The 23,345-nt window shown below is 41.5% G+C and overlaps 1 protein-coding gene across 1 annotated transcript; it reads right to left on the bottom strand.

Annotated features, from left to right (window-relative positions):
• Nucleotides 1-1,445: 1,445 nt before the first annotated feature.
• gch2 (GTP cyclohydrolase 2) lies at nucleotides 1,446-21,898 on the bottom strand. The gene is made up of 6 exons (XM_078405826.1): nucleotides 21,375-21,898; nucleotides 11,986-12,095; nucleotides 10,787-10,842; nucleotides 9,098-9,129; nucleotides 8,002-8,086; nucleotides 1,446-4,864 (listed from the first exon to the last, which is right to left on the bottom strand). Exons 1-6 carry the CDS (start codon nucleotides 21,682-21,684, stop codon nucleotides 4,738-4,740), a joined length of 720 nt encoding a protein of 239 aa, XP_078261952.1. The 5' UTR covers nucleotides 21,685-21,898; the 3' UTR covers nucleotides 1,446-4,737.
• Between the last annotated feature and the right edge of the window lie 1,447 nt (nucleotides 21,899-23,345).

The raw sequence follows: 23,345 nt of genomic DNA, 5'->3' as shown, positions 1-23,345 counted from the left end.
TGATGACCAGAACTGCACACAGTACTCAAACGTTTTACACTGGTGTACCAAGACTTCCCAACTTTTATATTCAATGCCCCGCCCGATTAAGGCAAGCATTATGTCTAGATTCCTTACCACCCAATCCACGTGTTGCTACTTTCAGGGAAAAATGGACTTGCTATGGGCAAGTTCCTTTTCTACATCAATGCTTCTGAAGGTTCTAATATTTACTGTATACTTTCCTCTTCTATTCAATCTCCCAAAATGCGTAAGGTCATAGACTCATGCATCACTTAAACAGTCCCCTCAGCCCAACCTGCCTATGCCGACCACAACGTTCCAACTGTGCTAGTCCAACTTCCCTCTAAACCTTTCCTATCCATGTACCTGTTCAAATGTCTTTTAAATGTTGTTATAGTACTTTCCTCAGCTACCTCCTGGGGCTCCTCTTCCATATACCCACGCCCTCTGTGTGACTTATCTATATTAAATTGGAAAGTTTCCTTGCTGAAACTTTACCAATGCAAAGTCTTTATTTTGTACATCGCCCACTTCCTCTGGCTACATTCATTAATCCCCTCCTTTGTCCTTGAATGAACATAACCTTTCCTACCCTCTTGCTCCTTCTACGCCCGCGCCTCCAGACTAAGGAACAGCTTTATCCCTAGAGCAATAGCTGCTCTGAATCGGTCCTGCTGAGAGCACGCCATGATCTGTCTCTGCCCCCAGGGTCATCTGGCACAACTGACCCCTGCATGAACCTTTTTTTGCACTTTACCTTGTTCCCCCTTTTTTTCCTCCCCCCCCCTTGTTGTTTTCATTTTTGCCGTGATTTATTTATATATTTGATTTGATAGCATCGATATGGAAGCGACATTCACAAATCCCGTTGTACTTGTACAATGACACTAAAGGATATTGTATTGTATCCTTATATTTTCATATAAAATGCCCTGGGATTCTCCTTAGTCCTATTTACCAAGGACATCTCACGGTACCTTTCAGCCCAACTAATTCTCTTAAGTTCTTTCCTGTTTCCCCTATGGTTCCTCAATTCTAGAGACTATAATATTGTTGTCGAAGCTTTGGTCTTGGTTACGGTCACAACAATGTAAAAACTATACTCTCTGGCATTGGAATATGAACATCGAATATATTTGAAATAAATATCTCTTCTCATTTTTACATGGAATTGCCTATTTAGTCAGTATTAATTTAGGAAAAGAATTTGATAAATGATCTCATGGTACAATCTTACAATTCGATCCATTATAAAATGTAAAACTATCCGAGTTGTTTTGACCTAAAAGAAGAATATTATCCTAATTTTATTAATCATGAAAAGAATCATTTTATTAATAGATACATAGATTTTGGTATATTTTTAATAATTCACAAGAACGCTAACATTGGTACAAACTAGCAATAAGCAAATTAAAATATTTCTACATTATTTTTTCATATATATAAACCGATCCCCATCAACAATTTTTCCATATTGCACAAATTATAAAGGCACAATGTATTTCCACAGGTATATAGTGATTAATTTTTTTAAATTCTAAAGCCTTTTAATTTAATGGTGACAAGGCTACAAAATCAATTTTAGTACTACAACACATCCTGAAAAGTGTAATGATATATCTGCAGTAGAAATACAGAACATTTAGTTGATAGAGGCTGACAGAACATTAAAATGTTTGTTTAATTTCTGTAGTTCATTTTACATAATGCGATGAAAACTCATTAAGGCCACATAGTACGTCATTTTGGAAAATGACCTAGGTTTCAAAGCACCAGTTTAGCATTATCCTTTAAATATATTTTATTTTTATATCTGGTGTCTTGGCTTACTGGTAATACTCTCATTTCTGAATAAGAAGGTTAAGGGTTCAGGCTTTATTCCCACACGTATGCAAGGTAAATGTTTATATTTGTTATCTTTTGGGTAGCTCACAAATGTATGCAAAAGAATCCTGGACACAAGGAAAGCAGAGCATTTCCCCCTATTACCCCAGCCCTCTCCCACAAACAATATCTAACAGATTACCTGATCATTTATCACTTTGCTGTGTACAAATTGACAGCTACATTACAACAGTGACCGCATTTCAAAGGAACTTTATGGATTGAAAAGTGCTTTAGGACATCCGTTAAGTAATGCTGTCCAAATGCAAATTCTTTCTCTTTACAGATACGTAACAATAGATTTATGGTCTCAGCATTTGTTATATTAACCACAGAGGTTCAATTTACTTAGTTGATAAAGTGCCATGTTCTCCTAAAAAGTTATACAGAGAATTTTAAATATGTACTGTTAACATAAGTCTTCATACAATTGGAGAAACTAAGCAGTATATTTTTGATCCAATTTATGGTGATGTAATGTACAGCATTAAGACCAGTGAGAGAAATGATTACCTAGATTTACTTTTATCATATATTTATATTCCCCCATTATTATAAATGTAATTTTTGTTGGAGTCATCAATTTATTTTTAATGTAAGCACTTTTAATATCTCCATTAAAGTATTCAGACAAGGGAGTGTTAATGAGAGCACATTGAGATTGGGATTTATTTTTTTGGGGGGTGGAAAAGGAGTGAAAACTAAACAATAAAATACAGAGATGTTGAGCTTTCATTGCCACTGACTGTATCAGGAAAATATTTACAGTGCAATTTAGGCTGCCGACTGGTTTTCATCATTTTGCGTGATAAGCTGAGCAAATTTCTTCATTTCTAACATCACCAGCCATTATCTTAAATTGTGTGTCATTGTAGACAAATTACCGTTGTAGCCGAATTATTAATGAATAATTTCAGAAAAAAATTTCTCTTCCTCATCTTTCTCCATTCCATTCCAGGTGGTTTTTAATTCTTGTTGAGCCACAAACCCGTAAGTGAAAGGCATTCTCCATTTAAACAGCCCACTTTATGCATCAGTTCATAAGTTGTAGGAGCACAATTAGGCCATTCGGCCCATCATCTACACCATTCAATCAAAGGCTGATCTATCCCTCCCTCTCAACCCCATTCTCCTGCCTTCTCCCCATAACCCCCGACACCTATACCTATCAAGAATCTATCAATCTCCACCTTAAAAATATCCATTGACTTAGCCTCCACAGCCATCTGTGTCAATGAATTTCACAGATTCACTACCCTCTAACTGGGGTAGAGTCATCATATCATATCATATATATACAGCCGGAAACAGGCCTTTTCGGCACACCAAGTCCGTGCCGCCCAGCGATCCCCATACATTAACACTATCCTACACCCACTAGGGACAATTTTTACATTTTACCCAGCCAATTAACCTACATACCTGTACGTCTTTGGAGTGTGGGAGGAAACCGAAGATCTCGGAGAAAACCCACGCAGGTCACGGGGAGAACGTACAAACTCCTTACAGTGCAGCACCCGTAGGCAGGATCGAACCTGAGTCTCCGGCGCTGCATTCGCTGTAAAGCAGCAACTCTACCGCTGCGCTACCGTGCCGCCAGTGTGGACCGTTAATAGTTTTAGCTCATTCAACAACAGAGGAAACTATCATCAAAACTCGTACGGTCCTCTGAAGGTTCAGCTAGGATAGGTAGATGGTGACCCAGAGCACAAAACTTGCTTCTAGAGTCATCTTCATAACTACAGCTAAAATATTCTGGAGGCTCAGCTTTGTTGTGTGAATATTCTTGGATTTCTGCTTACATTTTCCCCTCAGGATTGTTGGGGACTGGACCAGACTGGAGAGTAAACTATGAGCCCTGGCTATAGTTTCAGTAACTGTAGATTCAGCAGGGATGCTATGATATAAATTTGAAAAAAAATCATTAAAAAATTGAAGCATCCAAATAAAAAAGTGGACCATTTAAAAACATTAAAAATAAATCTTGTCCAATGGAATATTCAAAACAAAATTTCACTCATTTAAAAAAATATTTTTATGCTCAAAGGATAATGTACACAGTCAAAAGCTTCCAGGTAGAATGCCTGAATTTAAATTAAGCCTTCTACATTTGGCCCTCAAAAATGTAATTTAACTGGAATTGCACCTAGTAAAGATGTTTTTCCACTGAGCATGCCTACTCTATATATTGCCTGATAGTGGAAATTAAAGAATTTGGTTCACATCCAGAGCATTGAAGTCAGCAGAAAGTCAGATGAAACTGCTGATTTGGCAGTTTGGGCTGGGTGAACGCAGATACGTAGAAGGCCATCGCCTAACCTGGCTTTGAACTTTAAACAGATAAAAATAAGTTGACTAGATTAGTATGCAGTGACATCGCACATTCCCTTGATTTATGTCTAATGCCTGAACGAAGTTTGGTAATTAATCAAATAAGCTGCCAGCTCTGTTGGTTTAATACTTAATGTATGATTAAAAAATAAAATGGTAGGAAGTTAGAAATATTTTTGGAATGTTGACTGAAACTGCAGAGTTATACACAGAGTCACAACACGAATATTGACAGGTACTAAGTGTATTACCATTACACACTGAAGTGGTGATGTGTTTTCTGTTACTCAGGTATGGCGTGACAACACTAAAACAGTGTTTATCTTTAGTATTTTTTTGGAAACCATTGGCCTGTTGCTTGAATCAAATGAGTTCAATGGAATCCTCAGCCTTTAATCAGTGCAAGAATTTGAAATTCTTTGAAAGTCTTTGAAATTTCAATGCACACCTTATTTTCAGGACAGGCCAGAAGTTATTCCCAATGTTGCAGAGAGTTTTGCTTTGAAAACGATCCTTCTACTCTTTCGTCAATGTGAGGAATTCTTCCCGTGTCTTTTGATCCTCACGGAAAACTCCAAGCATTGTGCTGGTCACCGTCTTGCTGTTCATTTTCTGCACACCGCGCATCACCATACACATGTGCCTGCAAAAAAACCCCATCTTACATTAGTCAGCAGTTGCCAGAGACGATCTCCCCAAAGTGCCACAGCCCCAAACGGCAGGCCTGGCTTGCCCGCCACGGAGGAGCGAATACGCCTGGAGAGGGAAGCTCGGCTAGTGCAGCTCCTGCAAGCCCCTGAAGACCAGGAATCAGAGAGGAGGATGGAGGGAGGGAGTCGGCAACAACGGCTGACACATGATGGTTCGCAGGGCAACCGGGATGGAGGCGATGGATGCCACAAGCCTTTGCAGCTAACTGCAGCTGGACTGTAAAATGGTGCAAATATGGCACCTCTTGCAAAGAGACTGAGTGGCTGTTCTGTACATTCTGTACTAACCGGTGGATTGTATGGTGATAGTCTTGCCGATCTACACAAAAATATTCCACTGTACCTTAGTACACGTGATAATACAGAAAGCATGAAACATTTTCTTAATGCATATTAAAATAGCAGCTCTCTCTTTCATGGTAACTAGATACAGATTGCTGTGACATTGTCTTTAATCTTGTCACCTTTCATCTGTTTTCACAGTTCATCTGCAGGTTAGGGGTGCATCATAGCATAATCTACTTTAAAAAATATAAACGGACTGATTAACTGGATAAATAAGGAACTGCAGATGCTGGTTCACAAGAAAAGACACAAAGTGCTGGTGCAACTCATCGGGTCACCAAGCGCCGTCGGGGAACACAGATAGGAGAGGTTTCGGGTCCAGACCCTTCTTCAGACTGATTGCGATGAAGGAGGGAGAAAACTAGAAAGAGAAGCCTGGTGAGTTTTAAGTTTATACAGGTGAGGGGAGGGTTTTGATAGGCAAATGACTGGACAAAGGCCAAGGATAGAGTTCCACTGGTCCTCACCTTTCACCCAATCAGCCTCCGATATTTTTTCCACCTTTAATGTGATCCTACCACCAATCATATCTTTCCATACCCACCATTTTCTGCCTTCTGCAGAGATGGCTTCCCCCGCAACCCCTTGGTTCACTCATCTCTTCCCACCAAACCACCCAGTCCCCAGGCACCTTCCCCTGCAACAGCAAGAGATGCAACACCTGTCCCTATACCACCTTCATCAGGGACCCCAGCAGTCCTTCCAGGTGAGACAAGGTTCACATACACCTCCTCTAACCTCATGTACTGCATCCAGTGGTCCTGATGTGGCCTCCTGTACATCAGCGAGACCAAGTGTAGCCTCAGCGACCATTTCGCCAAATGCTTGCACTTGGTCTGCCATGGCCTATTGGATTGCCCAGTTGCGAACTATTCTAATTCCTCTTCCAATTTCCATACTGACATTTCTATACTGGGCCTCATCCATTGCTGGAGGCCACACACAAACTGAAGGAAGGCACCTCAAATACTGCTTGGGTCACTGACAACCTAACAGTATGAACACTGAATTCTCCAATTTTCGGTAACCAACTTCAAGCCCCTGCCCTCCTTTTTCCACCCACCCTCCCTCCTCTCTGTGCACCACCTGGTGCACACCCATTTCTCCCTCCCCCTTCCACCTATACTCCTTCCTTTGGCTTCAATTCTTTCTACTTCTACCCTTCTCATACCTTTTGTCCGCACCAAAGATAGCCACAAAATGCTGGAGTAACTCAGCGGGACAGGCAGCATCTCTGGAGAGAAGGAATGGGTGATGTTTTGGGGTCGATCCTTCTTCAGACTGACCATCTTTTGTGTCTATCTTCAATTTAGACCAGCATCTGCAGTTCCTTCCTACACCTTTTGTCTGCACGCCTGGCCTTTGTCCAAATTCCACCCCCCCCCCATGCCGACCAGTCTGAAGAAGGATCCCGACACGAAGCATCATCTATCCATGTTCTCCAGAGGTGCAGCCTGACCGGCTGAGTTACGCCAGCACTTTGTTTATTTTTCTAGAAATAATTTGGTTTGCCTCACTTCATGATTGAGAGTTGTGACTTTTTTAGGTAAATATATTTCTTGCTTAGCTGGTCTTTCTCTCGTGCTAACTCATTAAAATACTTGACCCAAATGCTGCCTGCCGTTTGTTTATCTCATCAGATTTCAACTGGATTCCTGCCAGGATGTTATGATTTTTCTGAACAGCAATCTTAAGCTAAGGAGAAAGGTCAGTCTGCTTTGCTGCTGTTGGAAGTGAACAAGGGCAGAATTGTATTTGGTTGTGGCCAGGTCCAAACCAAGAGTCAAGTGTTCATCTCAACTTTCATCATATCCTTCACTAACAACTAATGACATCTCCAAACACATAGCTTCCACCACCTATGGAGACAAAGGGAACAGACATTTGCCACCTCCTAGTTCCAGGTGACACATCCCGACATTGGATAACACCATACCTTCAGAGACATGAAATCAATATCCAACATTTCACAACGCAACAGCATTGGAGGAATGCCTTCACCACATGGATTGCACTGGCTTAAGTAAAAGCTCACCATTATGTTCATGGGGAAATTGGGATGGGTGATAAAATGGTAGTTTTCCCAAAGATACTGACACCCAGAGAATGAAGTGAAGGCAGACAAGAATGACCTCAGGAAGTGAGCTGGGTCCAGGAACATCCAGCCATCCAAAATCTTCTATTGGACAAAGTTGGATTTTTTTTTTTGGAATATCGGAAGTGGAGGGGAAACCCGATAGAAGTACATACAATTATGAGAGGCACAGATAGGGTAGACGGTTAGAACCATCAAGGACTAGAGAGCACAGCTTTAGGATGAGAGGGGCAAAATTTAAAGATGTATGGGTCTTTTATTGTGGGTGCATGCAATGCGTTACTAAGGATGTTGGAGAGGCAGTTATGATAGTTGCATTTAAAGTTTTAGATAGGCACAAGGAAATGCAGGAAATGGAGGTATATGGATCACATGCAGATAAAGGAGATTAGTTTAGCCTGGCATCGTTCGGCATGGACATTGTGGGTCGAAGGGCCTGCAACTGCCGTCATGATCTATGTTGTATTTCACCCTGTAATGAATTTAATGCCATGCAAAATTGCTAGAACATATTTTTTAAAGATATGTTAATATCAAAATAATTTAGTCCTTTTCATATGTGATGTAAAATCTTACAAAGACAGGGACACAGTATAACTGAATGCTTAAATGAATTAAGGGCTTGCTTACGTTGCTTCTATGACAACTGCTACTCCAGCTGGTTTCAAAGCCTCTGTGATGGCTACAGCAATTTGCTTGGTTAACCGTTCTTGAACTGCAATGAATAAATGCAAGAAAAAAAGTAGTCAGTTCTCACCTCATTATCATTCACAAACAGGTTTTCATGGCAGCAATAGCAAAAGAATGAGTCAAAGCATTTAGAAATGCAAACTATATTAAAATTGTAGATGCCTCAATTAGAAGACCAAGAAGGATGAGAGGGGATCTTATCGAAACGTATAAGATTATTAAGGGGTTGGACACGTTAGAGGCAGGAAACATGTTCCCAATGTTGGGGGAGTCCAGAACAAGGGGCCACAGTTTAAGAATAAGGGGTAGGCCATTTAGAACGGAGATGAGGAAGAACTTTTTCAGTCAGAGAGTGGTGAAGGTGTGGAATTCTCTGCCTCAGAAGGCAGTGGAGGCCAGTTTGTTGGATGCTTTCAAGAGAGAGCTGGATAGAGCTCTTAAGGATAGCGGAGTGAGGGGGTATGGGGAGAAGGCAGGAACGGGGTACTGATTGAGAATGATCAGCCATGATCGCATTGAATGGCGGTGCTGGCTCGAAGGGCCGAATGGCCTCCTCCTGCACCCATTGTCTATTGTCTAAGGGCATTTATACATTGTTAATATGCACAAAGTTAACATTTCAAGCATGTAGTGGATCAGAAACCGTAGGAAAACATTTTCTTGTCACTATATATAATTAATATATTATAACCATATTTTTAGTAATAAATTTATACAAAATTGTTGTAAAGGAGAAGTTTGATGTATACATGTGGAAGAAGAAAGTAGAGAGAATGAGGAAAGCATGTGAACATTTAAAACAAAAATTAGATATGTTCAGGTCTTGATCCTGGTCCAAATCCTTGAATTGTCACCAGCATCTGTTCCTAATTGGCCAATATATTTGGATAGAAGTGTACTGGGCAACTGACCTGCGACCCATGTTAACATGGAAAGTGGTCACCCATATATTGCAAGGAGGGGTTGACGTGGAAATTTAAACCATGGCCATTACATTGATATGTGATATATATAAATAATTTTGAACCAATGGTACCTTGAAGTCTTCTGCTGTAAATTTCAACAATCCTGTTAAGAAAAAGAACACTGTCATGTCAGAGTCTGGCACTGTGGATTATTAGTATTAATATTTCTCAGTGCAAGTGTGAAATAACTGAACGGCATTTGCCTGAACATTACATTGCCAGTTTCCCCTATTTCAAAGGGTTCACCAACAATAATTGTATAATTGAAACCCAAAGGTAAAAATGTCAAAGAAAAGATTAGTTAACAACTTGGAGAAAACTGTCGGACCCGGGGGAAAACTGATTTTGGCACATCAGTCAGAATACAGAGTGTAGAAGTTGGCAGGTCATGCTACATGTTATACAAGGCATTGGTGAGGCCACATTTAGAGTATTGTGTTCAGTTTTGGTCATCTTATTATCGGAAAGATATTGTTAAGCTGAAAAGGGTGCAGAGATTTACAAGGTTGTTGCCAGGATCAAAGGCTCAAGCTTTCGGATTTGGCAGGCTAGGACTTTATTCCTTGGAGTGCAGGAGGATGAGGCGTGATCTTTCAGTTTAGAGATACAGGCCCTTCGGCCCACACTGACCAGTGATCCCCGTACACAATCTAAGCACAATCTTACACACTAAAGAAAATTTGCAAACTTTACCAAAGCCAATTAACCTACAAACCTGTATGTCTTTGATGTGTGGGAGGAAACCGGTGTGCCCCAGGAAAATCCATACAGACAGCACCTGTAGTCAGGATCGAACCCAGGTTACTAGCGCCATAAGGCAGCAACTCTACCGCTGTGCCACCGCGCTGCCCTGCATTTACAATTTTCTAGTCCTCCCTCCTGAATCTTTAGATGCTTGGAAGATTATGGAAGGCAACATAAGAAGTCAGTCCTTCATTCTTGCAGTATAAGAAAGGACTGGCTTAGAACAGTGTTCAGAGGTTGCCCTGATCTGCTGAGTGCTTGGGACTACCACTGCTTCAAATCATCCTGGCAACCTGGATAGAATGGACACAAAGCATCTTTAATGGAGCTGTGTAGGAAGGAATGGCAAATGCTGGTTTACACCAAAGATAGACACGTGATGGAGTAACTCAGCAGGACAGGCAGCATCTCGGGATAGAAGGAATGGTTTTGGGTCGAGACCCTTCTTCAGACTGGAGAATGGAGCTGAACTTGTAAAAAGCCAGTGGAATCCAGGAGGCTTCCAGAATAGGAGAATCAATTTGTGTAAATCTACAATAAATACTGTACTCACTGACCTGGTTTCTTTTATTGGCTTTACATTTCTGAAGGTTATTGATATTGTTCATTGACTGTGTGTGCACTGACTAGATCTGCAGATTGTTTTGCAACAATTTAGAGAATAGAAGTATCCATGCATCAATTAGTATTTATCATTGTGGCTTAACTTGTCAGGCTATCAATTAGATGAGAAGTGTGAGGGGATAGAAATGTTCATTTTCACTGTGAGAGTTATAATGGATCTCTTCCAATTTCTCACTGTCACATTGACAGAGAACCTGCTGAACCCACAAATCCTGTTGAATGAAGAGGCCTCGCTATTGATCCAAGGACTCAAGGTCAGACTCATGCACCTCCCTTGCATTTGTAATTCTTCTATTTCAAAGTAAACACGATTCCTCCTAAATGTTATTTGTGAATTAACCGATGTTATGAACAAAACTAAATGTGAGAAATCACATTTGGAGTTTACCTACCTTGCTAGTTTGCTGAGTCCAACAACCTTTTTATTTGGTAGGTAACCTATGTGAACCTGCGAGTGAGAAATAAATATAGTAAGAATCGGAAAGATTTCATGTTACTTTACCCTCGACTCATTTGAAAGCTTAAAAACTTTTACATTGGCTAAGACAGTGAGACAAAATTAAGAAACCACTAGAGAAGGCAAAACGTCACTCTGGTGAGTAACTTCAGGAATTGGGAACGGCAGATACACAAGTTCATAAGTTATAGGAGCAGAATTAGGCCATTAAGACCACCATGTCTACTCCACCATTCATTCATGGATGATCTATCTTTCCCTCTCAACCCCATTCTCCCGACTTCTCCTCTAACCTTTGACATCCTTACTAATCAAGAACGTTGTCAATCTCAGTTTTTAAAATACCCAATGACTTGGTCTCCACAGCCATCTGTGGTAATTAATTCTGCAGATTCACCATTCTCTGGCCAAATAAATCCTCCTCATATCCTTTCTAAAGGTACGTCCTGGTACACTGGAATACCGCCACACTGGTGTTACTGTAGTAATTTTCTTTGCTGCTATTTGAGAGCTAGAAAATTGTGCACCAATGTTAGATTCCTGCCAAAATCCTCGCATATAGTTACCTCTGCCTTTTATTTTTGTTTTGTGGTCTACATGCAATGAAAACCACATGCATTTTTACAAAGACTAGTTTTGCATTGTACCTTGCAAGTACATTAAAAAACAGTTGATGCTCAAAAATAGAAATATAAAGAATTTCACTGTACCTCAGTAGACGTGACAATAATAAACTAAACAAATAAATATAAAATACTCATATCAAGCAAGTTTAACAAGACAATGGTAGTTGTACAAAACATTGGTGATACCACAGTTGGAGTATTGTATTCAGTTTAGATCATCTTGCTGGAGGAAGGATGCCATTAAAAAAGTGAAAAGAGTGCAGAGAAGATTATAAGTATGTTTCCAGGACTCGAGAGCCTGAGCTACAGGGAGAAGCTGGACAGGCTAATACATTATTCCGTGAAGTACAGGAGGCAGAGGGGTGATCATATAGAGATGTGTAAAATCATGAGGGGAACAGACAGGGTTAATGCAGAGTCTTTTTCCCAGGGTAGGGCAATCAAGATCTGGAGGGTATTGGTATAATGCCATATTCATAGATTATAGATGTTTAAGCTGAATACTAACCTTGCCAAAAAAAGGAACTAAGTGATGCTCACAAAGTGAAAACATTTCGATGTCTTTCACAATAACTACTTCATCGTGGTCCTCATCGAAGACAGCATCATTCAAAATGTCTGAAAAAAAGGAAAAATTTGTACTGGAGAGATATTGAAGCTAAATGATGGTAACAATATTTCTAAACAGAATGTTATGATCTCTGCTAAATTTAGCAGCATTTGGAAGAGAGTTGTATAATTATGTGCAGTCAGCATATTTTAATTGCGTGAACTTTAGTTTTTTGAGGAGTGTGATTGACAAGGTTAGCGCAGTGAACGTTGTTTACAATGATTTTGATTACATTTAGATTTAGTTTAGAGATACAGTGTGGCGACAGGCCTTGGCCCACCGAGTCCTTGCCGACCAACGATGCATGTATACTCTCACTATCCTACACACTTGGGATCATTTACAATCTTTTCCTGAAGCCACTTAACCTACAAACCTATACATCTTTGGAGTGTTGAACAGGGGCACTTGGGGAAAAAACCACACGGTCACCAGGAAATCGTACAAACTCCATACAGACACCATCTGTAGTCAGGATCGAACCCGGGTCTCTGATGCTATAAGACAGCAACTCTACCCCTGCGCCACTATGCCAACTCTCATGGATACTGATCCAGAAGATTAAGATGCATGGGAGCCAAGGTGATTTGGTAGTTTAGATTCAGAACTAGTTTACCTACAAACGACAGTGGTGGTTGTTATACTGGCTGGACATTTGTGACCATTGGAGGTTTTTGGGAAGGCTGGGACCTCTGTTGTTTGTGACTAATGTATAAATGACTAGGACATTAAGCTGCGTTTGGAATATTGTGTGCAGTTCTGGTTTTCCCTTTACAGAACAAAAAACTTGGATTGGTTTCTCTAGAATGACCAAGGTTAAAGGAAGACCTGAGGTGTATAAAATTATGAGATGTATGGATAAGGTAGGCAGTCAGAACCTTTCTCCCAGGGTTGAAATGTTAAAGGCTAGAGCACATGCTGTAGGATGATTGATGGTCGGTGTGGACCTACTGGGCTGAAGAGCCTGTTTCCAAGTGCATCTCTAAAACTAAAGTAAAATTGAATTTTTACTGTTGCAATAAATTTAAATCCACCAGAATTCTCTCTGAAGATGAGACTTTACTTTTGTGTGTGCAGTCTCACTCCTAATTTTAATAATTATCGAAATATTTTTTAATAACTCACCCATCCTTCCATGGATGGCAGAAGCAATTCTGTTGCCCAAGATACTAGTTTCGTAAGTTCATAAGTTATAGGAGCAGAATTAGGTCGTAAGGTCCATCAAGTCTACACCGCCATTTAATCTTTCTCTCTCAACCCCATTCTTCCCATAACCCCCGACACCCTCACATTCTTGTTACATAACTTGACTCATATCTTTTAAATGAATACAAGTGCTCTGAAATATAACAGTGATATGACCCACTGCCAGGGTACAGGGTTAGCTCTTGTTTAATTTGTAACAGCTGATTTAGAAAGACTCAGCATCACTTTAAGTTCATTACTGCAATAATTATGGGACAGCACAGTGGCAGAGTTGCTTCCTTACAGCACCAAACTCTAGTTCAATCCTGACTACCGGTGCTGTCTGTACCGAGTTTGTACGTTCTCCCTGCGACTGTGTGAGTTTTCTCCTGGTGCTCCGGTTTCCTCCCACACTCCAAAGGCGTGCAGGTTTGTAGGCTAATCGGCTCCTGTAAATTATTCCTCACGTGTTGGGTCGCTGGTCGGTGTGGACTCAATGGGCCTAAGGCACTCTATCTCCAAAGTCTAAAGTAAATTGCCAAATGAGAAATCTGCTCCAGCATAGAGGTATTGTTGTCACACATAATGAGCTGAAATAATGAGCCTGTATTTAATATATCCATCACAAAACAGTGACGTTCAATTACATTTGATGGATTAGCTGCAAAATTAAGAGTTACTCATTTTAAGGGACAGAAGCCAAGTAGTGGGTTTCCATGACATCACATTGTTTATTGAGGAATTCTATTTTAATGAAAAATTAAACAAAAAAATTTGAGAGACACCATAAAGATTACGAAGTCTGCAATTTTTTGTTGGGGGCTTCTCTGAGTGTGTAATATCTCCAGATGCAACTTCAGGGTAGCAGGTTTCCTAAGCACCTGGGAAGAACTTAGTTGCCCATGTCAGTTTGTCTGACATAGGCTTTGAATTTTACCCAATTAAAGCATGCAAATAAAAGACCTCACCTCATGCATGGATGACTCAATAGCGCGATGCCTTGGACTTCATACACTATCAGCAGCACAACTAATTAAATATTCCTTTGCAATCACCGAGCAAATCATAAGAAAGCTTGTTTCCAAGCAAGGTCCAAGGAAACACTGACCTCCCCAACATCCAAGGGATCGGCAGGAGTCGCTGCCTCAAAAAGGCAGCCAGCATCAGACACCCACACCACCCTGACCACGTACTCATTTCACTCCTGTTATCAGGAAGAAGGTAAAACTGACATGCAGGTTCAGGAGCAGCTTCTAGAAACATAGAAAATAGGTGCAGGAGTAGGACATTTGGCCCTTCGAGCCAATACCGCCATTCAATATGATCATGGCTGATCATCCAGAATCAGTACCCCGTTCCTGCTTTCTCCCCATAATCCCTTGATTCTGTTAGCCCTGAACTATATACAACTCGCTCTGGAATACATCCAGTGAATTGGCCTCCAGCCTACCCTACAACCATCAGCCTATTAAACACCACAACTTCCAAATAAGCTCTGAACTACATAGACTTGGCAGACATTGATTTGTCTTTACAGAATTGTTAGCTTGCTTTTTTATATATACACTAACCATTTTTTGTTGTAACTCTACTGCTGCACTACTGATTTCCAGCACCTTCAGTTTTTCATTACTAATGTTTGTTCTTGAAATCATTACATATTTGTGCGATAGACCTTTTAAAACATGTGCAATTATTACAATGTGCACAAAGAGGATCTCTGAAACATAGTATGAGGATCTGTGCGTGGCTTCTATAGTTGACAGGATGCACACAAATGAAAATTCTCCCACCTCATTGTATTTCAATAATTGCACAAATTCTTGTAAAATTTGCATGCACGTGATGATCTTCAAATGTCAGCAGCTGAATAAAAGTGGAAGATTATAGCCTCATACCCATTTAGCAGTAGTAAATCAATTAAAAATTGTTTTGTACAGTGTTTTTGTATAAAATGTCAACCATTAGTTTAGAAAAAAGCTCGCAGGGACTGATGAATGTGATGAACCATCCAAGTTAATACAAGAAACGTACAGAACTAGAAATGTTGTAATCAAAACCAGGCAGAACAATGCCTACATGATGTTTACAAACATACAATATAACCACAAATATTAGACAGCCACAGAACTTATGCAATCAAATACAGGCTTAAATACATACAGAAGATGGGTGAAAAATAATTTGGACTTAACTACCTCAGAGAATGCTGAAACCAAATCGATGGAAAGATAAATAGATATTATTTCAATTCAAAGATCCTTTGTCACGACAAGTGCTCTTTGACAAAAGCATTAAGCATATTGTTCTTACTACTGCCTGGCCAGCTGACAATGTCCAGTACTTTCTATTTTGTTCAGCTTTCCAGCACCTGCAGTACATTTTAAATTTTCATTTAATTGTATAAAGCTGGTAAATATCTGAAATGTTTCGTTTGAATTGGTTGAAAGATACAGCACAGAAACAGATCCTTCAGCCCAGAGTCCACCCTGACCATTGATTACCCGTTGACACTGGTACCACGTTATCCCACTTTCACGTGCACTCCTTGCACGCCAGCGGCAATTTACAGAGGTCAATTGACCTACATACGCGCTCGTCTTTGGGATGTGGGAAGGCACCAGAGACCTAAAGGAAATTCACAAGGGCGCAGGGAGAACGTGCAAACTCCATGCAGTTCAGCCAAAACGGGAGGTTGTGATGGATATTTTGCTATTTTTGAAGGCAGGGAAGTGTGGCAATTTATTTGGTAAATGACCTGTACCAAAAATAACTGCACGAAAAAATAACGGTCTTTCAATGGGAAACATTCCTTCATTTCAATAATGACCAAGTGCAATGAGAGGATGGAATGCAGTTGCACATTACCATAATCTACATTCACATTTTCTTCAGTTGTACCAAATATCAAATCATTAAAGCAATGCAAATGAATCATCAAATGCATGGCAACATTTGTTAACTTGATGATGTATTACTGCCAGCAACTGCACAGTGGTAAACCCTGGTGACAGATTGTGGATTGGTAAACTGTCCGGCTGCACAGAAGCAAATGTCATCCCATCGGATGTTAGAAGTAATAATGTGAGACATCCGGAAATACAGCCATGCAAGTCGTATATTTAGACCATGAACACTCAAATAAAAATTGAAGGAAAACAAAAAAGTGCTGGAGGAACTCAGCAGTTCAGGCTGCACCTGTGATGGGGATGGACAGTCCATGTTCAGGGCCAGGACCCTTCTACAGACCCTGAAGAAGAGTCCAGGCCTGAAATGTCATCTCCCCATTTCCTCCACAGATGCTGCCTGACCCGCCAAGTTTCTCCAGCACTTTGTGTTTCGTTCAGGATTCCAGCATTTGGAGTTTCTTGGAAGGGATGTTTTGATTGGAGAAAGCATCAAATACTACACTATGGCACTGATAATCAGACCCAAATTGGATCCTGGCCTAACAATGGTGTAAAATGTTTGAACTTTGTTCTACGTTCTAAGCTGTCCACAGCCACACTTCTCCCTTCAAGTGCACCTCTAAGGTCTGCAACTCCTCTACAAATTTCTGTCTCTTCCCTAACTCCAGATTCCTGCATGTTCACCCCTTTATGTCTCACATTATGTTGCGGTGCAGGTCAAGCTGTGGAAACTCAGCCTTTTGCCATTTGCCTCCTCAATTACAAACACCTCACTAAGCTGATCTCTCAGTCACCCATTCTCTTTCTTTGAATCAGATTTTTTTTTGACTGATTAATTTTGCAAAGAACTGGAATAAATATGACCCAGACACCTTAAAAGTGATTAAAATATGCAAGCAATAGTTGAGAGCAGTGCAATATCTCAACATTTCTTATGCAGATTCATAATCAGACCAACACTCCATTCTACTCAGTACTGTACCCTCTCCATGACTTCCTATACCAGTCTAGTAACTGGCAGTACAGGGTTGCTTTCCCAACTGATCCCGAGTCTGCCATGGTAAAAATTTCCCCAAGGGAACCATGTCAGTGAAACAACAACTTTCACCTCATTTTCAATTGTTGAGGTGTTCCTTAGAACCAAGGATGGGTGGCTGTCATGTCTTTACTGTGAAAGAAAAATTGCTTTTATTCTCATCAATGATCAATGTTTGATTAAAAAAAACAAATGGGGATTACGGATAGCAAACTTGAGAACTCCCAACCACACTCTGGTCAACTAATACCCGTTACATTGATAAGATCAAAGTTTATAACTGATTATTGGTGTTGATTTAGGGTTGTGATAATGGGAATGGCAACCCCTCAAAATAGGCCACCCAGTTTCATTCCCCCTCACTCTCCCTTTCATTTGTCTATCCCCACTCTCTCCTCCCAATGGGTCTCTTCCCCTGACTGTTCCCATCTGTCCAATCGCTTCTTATTTGCCCCCTACTCCACCAGGCTTCCCATCACATTCCATCATTTGCAATCCTTTTGTTGCCTCCACCTGTCACTTCTCAGCCTCTGCCAATATTCCCATCCTTCCTTCCCCCATCCAACTCCATCTCATCTGCCCGGCCCTATCTTGTTCTGGCTTTTTCTCACCTCCAGTTCCCACCTCCCCCCCAAAATTTTAGTCGGAAGCTTCCGATCCGAAACGTTACCTACTCCTTTTCTCCAGAGATGCAACCTGACCCGCCTGACCGCCAGCATTTCGTGCATCAGTACAAACCAGCATTTGAAGTTCCTTCCTACACATTGTGTCTATCCATCTGCCTCAACTACCTCCTCTGGCAGCTTGTTCCATACACCCACCACCCTTTGTGTAAAAAAGTTACCCTGCAGATTCCTATTAAATCTTTTCCCCTTCACCTTGAACCTACATAATGTTTGGGACAAAGAGCCATCATTTATTTATTTACCTCTGTACTCCACAATTTGAGGTTTGTAATATTAAAAAAAATCACATGTGGTTAAAGTGCACATTGTCAGATTTTAATAAAGGCCATTTTTATACATTTTGGTTTCACCATGTAGAAATTACAGCAGTGTTTATATATAGTCCCCCCCATTTCAGGGCACCATAATGTTTGGGACACAGTAATGTTATATATATGAAAGTAGTTATGTTTAGTATTTTGTTGCATATCCTTGGCATGCAATGACTGCTTGAAGTCTGCGATTCATGGACATCACCAGTTGCTGGGTGTCTTCTCTGGTGATGCACTGCCAGGCCTGTATTGCAGCCATCTTTAGCTTATGCTTGTTTTGGGGGCTAGTCCCCTTCAGTTTTTTCTTCAACATTTAAAAGGCATGCTCAATTGGGTTCAGATCAGGTGATTGACTTGGCCACTCAAGAATTGACCATTTTTTAAGCTTTGAAAAACTCCTTTGTTGCTTTAGCAGAATGTTTGGGATCATTGTCTTACCGGCCAATTAAGATTGAAGCATTTGTTTGAACTTGAGCAGATAGGACGTGTCTATACACTTCAGAATTCATTATGCTACTACCATCAGCAGTTGTATAATCATTGAAGATAAGTGAGCCAGTACCTTCAGCAGCCATACATGCCCAGGCCATAATACCCCCACCACCATGTTTCACTGAAGAGGTGGTATGCTTTGGATCTTGGGCAGTTCCTTCTCTCCTCCATACTTTGCTCTTGCCATCACTCTGATACAAGTTCACCTTCATCTCATTTGCCCACAAGACCTTTTTCCAGAACTGTGGTTGCTCTCTTAAGTACTTCTTGGCAAACTGTAACCTGGCCATCCTATTTTAGCAGCTAACCAGTGGTTTGCATCTTGCAGTGTAGCCTCTGTATTTCTGTTCATGAAGTCTTCTGCAGACAGTGGTTATTGACAAATCCACATCTGACTCCCAAAGAGTGTTTCTGATCTGTTGGACAGGTATTTGGGGATTTTTCTTTATTTATAGAGATAATTATTCTGTTATCAGCTGTGGAGGTCTTTCTTGGCCTGCCAGTCCCTTTGTGATTAATAAGCTCACCAGTACTCTCTTCTTAATGATGTTCCAAACAGCTGATTTTGATAAGCCTAAGGTTTGGCTGATGTCTCTGACAGTTGTATTCATGTTTCAGTCTCATAATGGTTTCTTTGCCTTTCATTGGCACAACCTTGGTCCTCATGTTGATAAACAACAATAAAAGTTTCCAAAGGTGATGGAAAGACTGGAGGAAAGACTAGGTGCTGAGAGCTCTCTTATATCTGCATTAAGAAGGCAACTAAACACACCTGAGCAATTACAAACACCTGTGAAGCCATGTGTCCCAAACATTATGGTGCCCTGAAACGGGGGACTATGTATAAACACAGCTGTAATTTCTACATGGTGAAACCAAAATGTATAAAAATGGCCTTTATTGAAATCTGACAATGTGCACGTTAACCACATGTGAATTTTTCTATTACAAACCTCAAATTGTGTAGTACAGAGGTAAATAAATAAATGAAGGGTCATTGTTCCAAACATTATGGAGGGCACTCTATGTCCTCTGGTCCTCGATTCCCCTACTCTGGCCAAGTGATTCTGTGCAGTGTTGGAAAAGTGGTAGGATATCTCCATCTACTGGTCTCTGGTTAGAGACTGGAATGTTGTTAAGTCTCTTTGAGTATCGGGCTTATAACGTATTTAACATAACCACCTGGGGCGAATTCGTCTTTTGCCCAGAGTAGGGGAAATCCATAACTGGGGAAAAAGGACATGGGTTTAAGGTGAAGGGGGAAAGCTAAGAGGTACCCGAGGGGTAACCTTTTCAACACACAGGGTGGTGGGTGTATGGAACGACCTGCCGGAGGAGGTAGTTGAGGTCGGTACTACCGCAACGTTTAAGAAACATTTGGGCAGGTACATGGGTGGGGCAGGTTTAGAGGGATATGGGTCAAAAGCGGACAGGTGGGACTAGTGTAGATGGGACATGTTGGCCGGCGTGAGCAAGTTGAACCATGACAATGGTTTTGATTGAAAATTAAATCGTTCTGTACCCGTTTAACGTTACCAGAGTTGTTTACGATATGATCCTTTTTGCTGCTGTTGTATTGTTTGGTAGCTGACATGCCGAACGGGCGGGGAGAACAATTCGTTTGTGCACATTTTGCCCTTAGTTTCAACCCTCTGTTTGAGAGATGGCATCACTATACTGCTGGATTGGTTATTTCTTCTTGATCTTCAACCAGCGGTCCTCTCCTACCGTCCCCCCCCCCCGGGCGGGACGGAGCCAATGGCTGGGTTACTGAATGTATGTATGCCAGCTCTCCGCTGAATGAATGACCCAACGAAAGAACAGCACTGACTTAACCAAGACTCCCGGTTTCTGCTTTGCCGTCACCCCTACTGCCCTGTAACTCAAACCTAACTCACCCCTGTTACAAATACTCCGAGGTGGTCTGAAATTAGATCGTGGGCTGAAACTTTATTTTTGTCCTGGTAGCCTTTGGTGAAGAACCGCATGGCTTTATTTACAAGCAGGCATGTCTGTTTCTGCTTGTAAATTAAATATCAATTTAACGACCGTTCTCAGATTTGACTGTGTAACCATACATCATTTTATGACTCAATTGAAAATGTAGACATTGTAAGCGCAAAATAAAATCAGCGCCCGATTTGTGCAAGTTTGGAACATAGTACAGCACAGGAACAAGCTTTTCAGCACCTGATGCATGTCCAAGATAGACACAAAATACAGGAGTAACTCAGGTCAGGCAGCATCTCTGGAGAAAAGGAATAGGTAACGTTTAGGATGGAGACCCCTTCCTCAGACTGAGAGTCAGGGGAGAGGGGAAACTAGAGGTATGAAAAGGTACAGAACAAAATCGGAGCCGGCACCGATGGCCAAGGAAAGGTGGTGCCCACAATGGTGCATTGTTGGCTGTTGAAGAGGTGATAAGGAAGGGATGTAAACAGTGAAACTAGCAGGATGTCTCGAGTGAGGAGGGAACACAGAGAGAGGGGAAATGGAAGGGTTACTTTAAACTAGAGAAATCAATATTGATTGACATGAAATTGGAGAAAGTCTAACCATAAGAAAAAGTCATATATCACGACCCCAGAATCATGATTCCCTCTGTTGACTTTTTTGCACTCCACTCACACAAAGTAGAGAAATGCAAGATTTTGGAAACAGTTTTTACCTGGGACGTTGTCCTGGTAGCCTTTGGTGAAGAACTGCATGGCTTTAGCCGCCCTGCGGGGAGTTTTGAGCAAACCCTCTCGCTCCGGATTCTCGCCCAGCCCTTTGAGAATGGTGGTGTAGGCATCTTCCAGCCCGGCCAAGGCATCTCCTCCGCCCCGCGTCTTCTTCTCCTCCCCCCTCCACTGCACCGTCACTTGCTTGGGCTCCAGCGTCAAATTACTGAAACCGTCGAAACAATTGGCAACTAACTTCTTGGCACAGCACACGCCGTTGATCTCCGCGGCCACTATCTGCTTGGCGTAATTCATGGTGCCCGGAGACCTTGTTGTTGCAGCCGCCGATGATGTTGTATCCGAGACGCACCTGGTAAAATCAGCGATCCCTGCATCCCTGGCGCTTCCATTTATACCCCTGGAGATTAAGAGGGTCGAGCCTCATTTAATTAGTCAGTGCGTTGTTCGCACGTCAGCGTTTGTGCCGGTGCAACTGAGCCATATTAAACCGTCTGCCCCCCGGGCTAGGGTTATTTGTGGGGGGAGAGATAATTGTATGTCGGAGATAAGAATGTTTCCACGGGCCGCACGCAGTCCACTTGCCGACGACATCACCAACTAGTTATAAATAGAGAACAAACTATTAGACAACAGAAAATTGGATGCTTTTTTTTTTTTTTAATTCGAGTGCGGCCACATAAGCATGGAGCGATGGAATAAGGGATCCTTTAAGTACAGGAAATAGCGTCAAAGCATGTGGTCATTCATCAGTGGCAGTCCTCGGCTGCAACATCAACACTGCAATGTCGGTCTCTGCTTGTAAATCGCATAGAAAATAGGTGCAGGAGGAGGCCATTCGGCCCTTCGAGCCAGCACCGGTGTAAATTAAAGCATTGAAAAAAAAACTAGAAATAAAACAGGCTGATTTAGAAACATGGCTTACAGAGGAAGATGCCTTGAAAACATCTTAACTCAGTATTTTTTCAGGCTGTAGCTAAAGTCAGTGCATGCCATTCTACTGTTAACTCCCTGAATAGAATGGATAGGAAAGGTTTAGAGGGGACAGGGCCAAACGCAGGCAGGTAGGACTAGTATACATGGGCCATCTTCGTCGGCATGGGGCCGAAGGGCCTGTTTCCGTGCTGTTTGACTGGTTGGCCATTTAAGAGAAACCGAGACGTAGACACCAGGAATTGCAGATGCTGGTTTACCAACAAAAAAAAGACACAAAGTGATGGGAGTAACTCAGCGGGACAAGTAGCATCTCTGGAGAGATATGGCGTGGGATTATATCTCATGGGATGCTGCCTGACCTGCCACTTTGTGACCTTTTTTTGTGAAGAGGAACTGATATTGTTGCAGGTGGAGTCATGAAAGTAAGCGTGCAGGTACAGCAGGCAGTGAAGAAAGCTCATGGCATCTTGGCCTTCATAACGAAGGATTTGAGTCTAGAAGCAAGGAAGTCCTACTGCAGTTGTACAGGGACCTGGTGAGACCAGACCTGGAGTATTGTGTGCAGTTTGGTCTCCTAATTTGAGGAAGGACATTATTGCTATTGAGGGAGTGCAGCCTAGGTTCACCAGGTTAATTCCTGGGCTGGCGGGACTGACATATGATGAAAGAATGTGATGAAAGAATGGGTCGACTGGGCTTGTATTCACTGGAATTTAGAAGGATGAGAGGGGATCTTATAGAAACATATAAATTATTAAGGGATTGGACAGGTGAGATGCAGGAGAAATGTTCCCAATGTTTTGGGAGTCTAGACCAGGGGTCACAGTTTAAGAATAAGTGGCAGGCCATTTAGAACTGAGATGAGGACAAACTTTTTCACCCAGAGAGTTGTGAATCTGTGGAATTCTCTGCCATAGAAGGCAGTGGCCAATTCACTGGATGTTTTCAAGAGAGTTAGATATAGCTCTTAATGCTAACGGAATGAAGGAATATGGGAAAAAAGCAGGAATGGGGTACTGATT

This window comes from Rhinoraja longicauda, chromosome 9 (assembly GCF_053455715.1).
Source record: "Rhinoraja longicauda isolate Sanriku21f chromosome 9, sRhiLon1.1, whole genome shotgun sequence".
NCBI lineage: Eukaryota > Metazoa > Chordata > Chondrichthyes > Rajiformes > Arhynchobatidae > Rhinoraja > Rhinoraja longicauda.
This window is presented reverse-complemented; position numbering and strand designations above follow the sequence as displayed.

What these genes read in the sequence shown, in the direction of transcription:
- gch2 (XM_078405826.1), bottom strand. Translation starts at nt 21,684, where the DNA reads ATGAATTACGCCAAGCAGATAGTGGCCGCGGAGATCAACGGCGTGTGC. An exon ending in GGACTCAGCAAACTAGCAAG is followed by an intron (nt 9,130 to 10,786) that starts GTAGGTAAACTC and finishes TTTTCTTAACAG; the next exon opens with GATTGTTGAAATTTACAGCA. An exon ending in TTACAGCAGAAGACTTCAAG is followed by an intron (nt 8,087 to 9,097) that starts GTACCATTGGTT and finishes TATTCATTGCAG; the next exon opens with TTCAAGAACGGTTAACCAAG.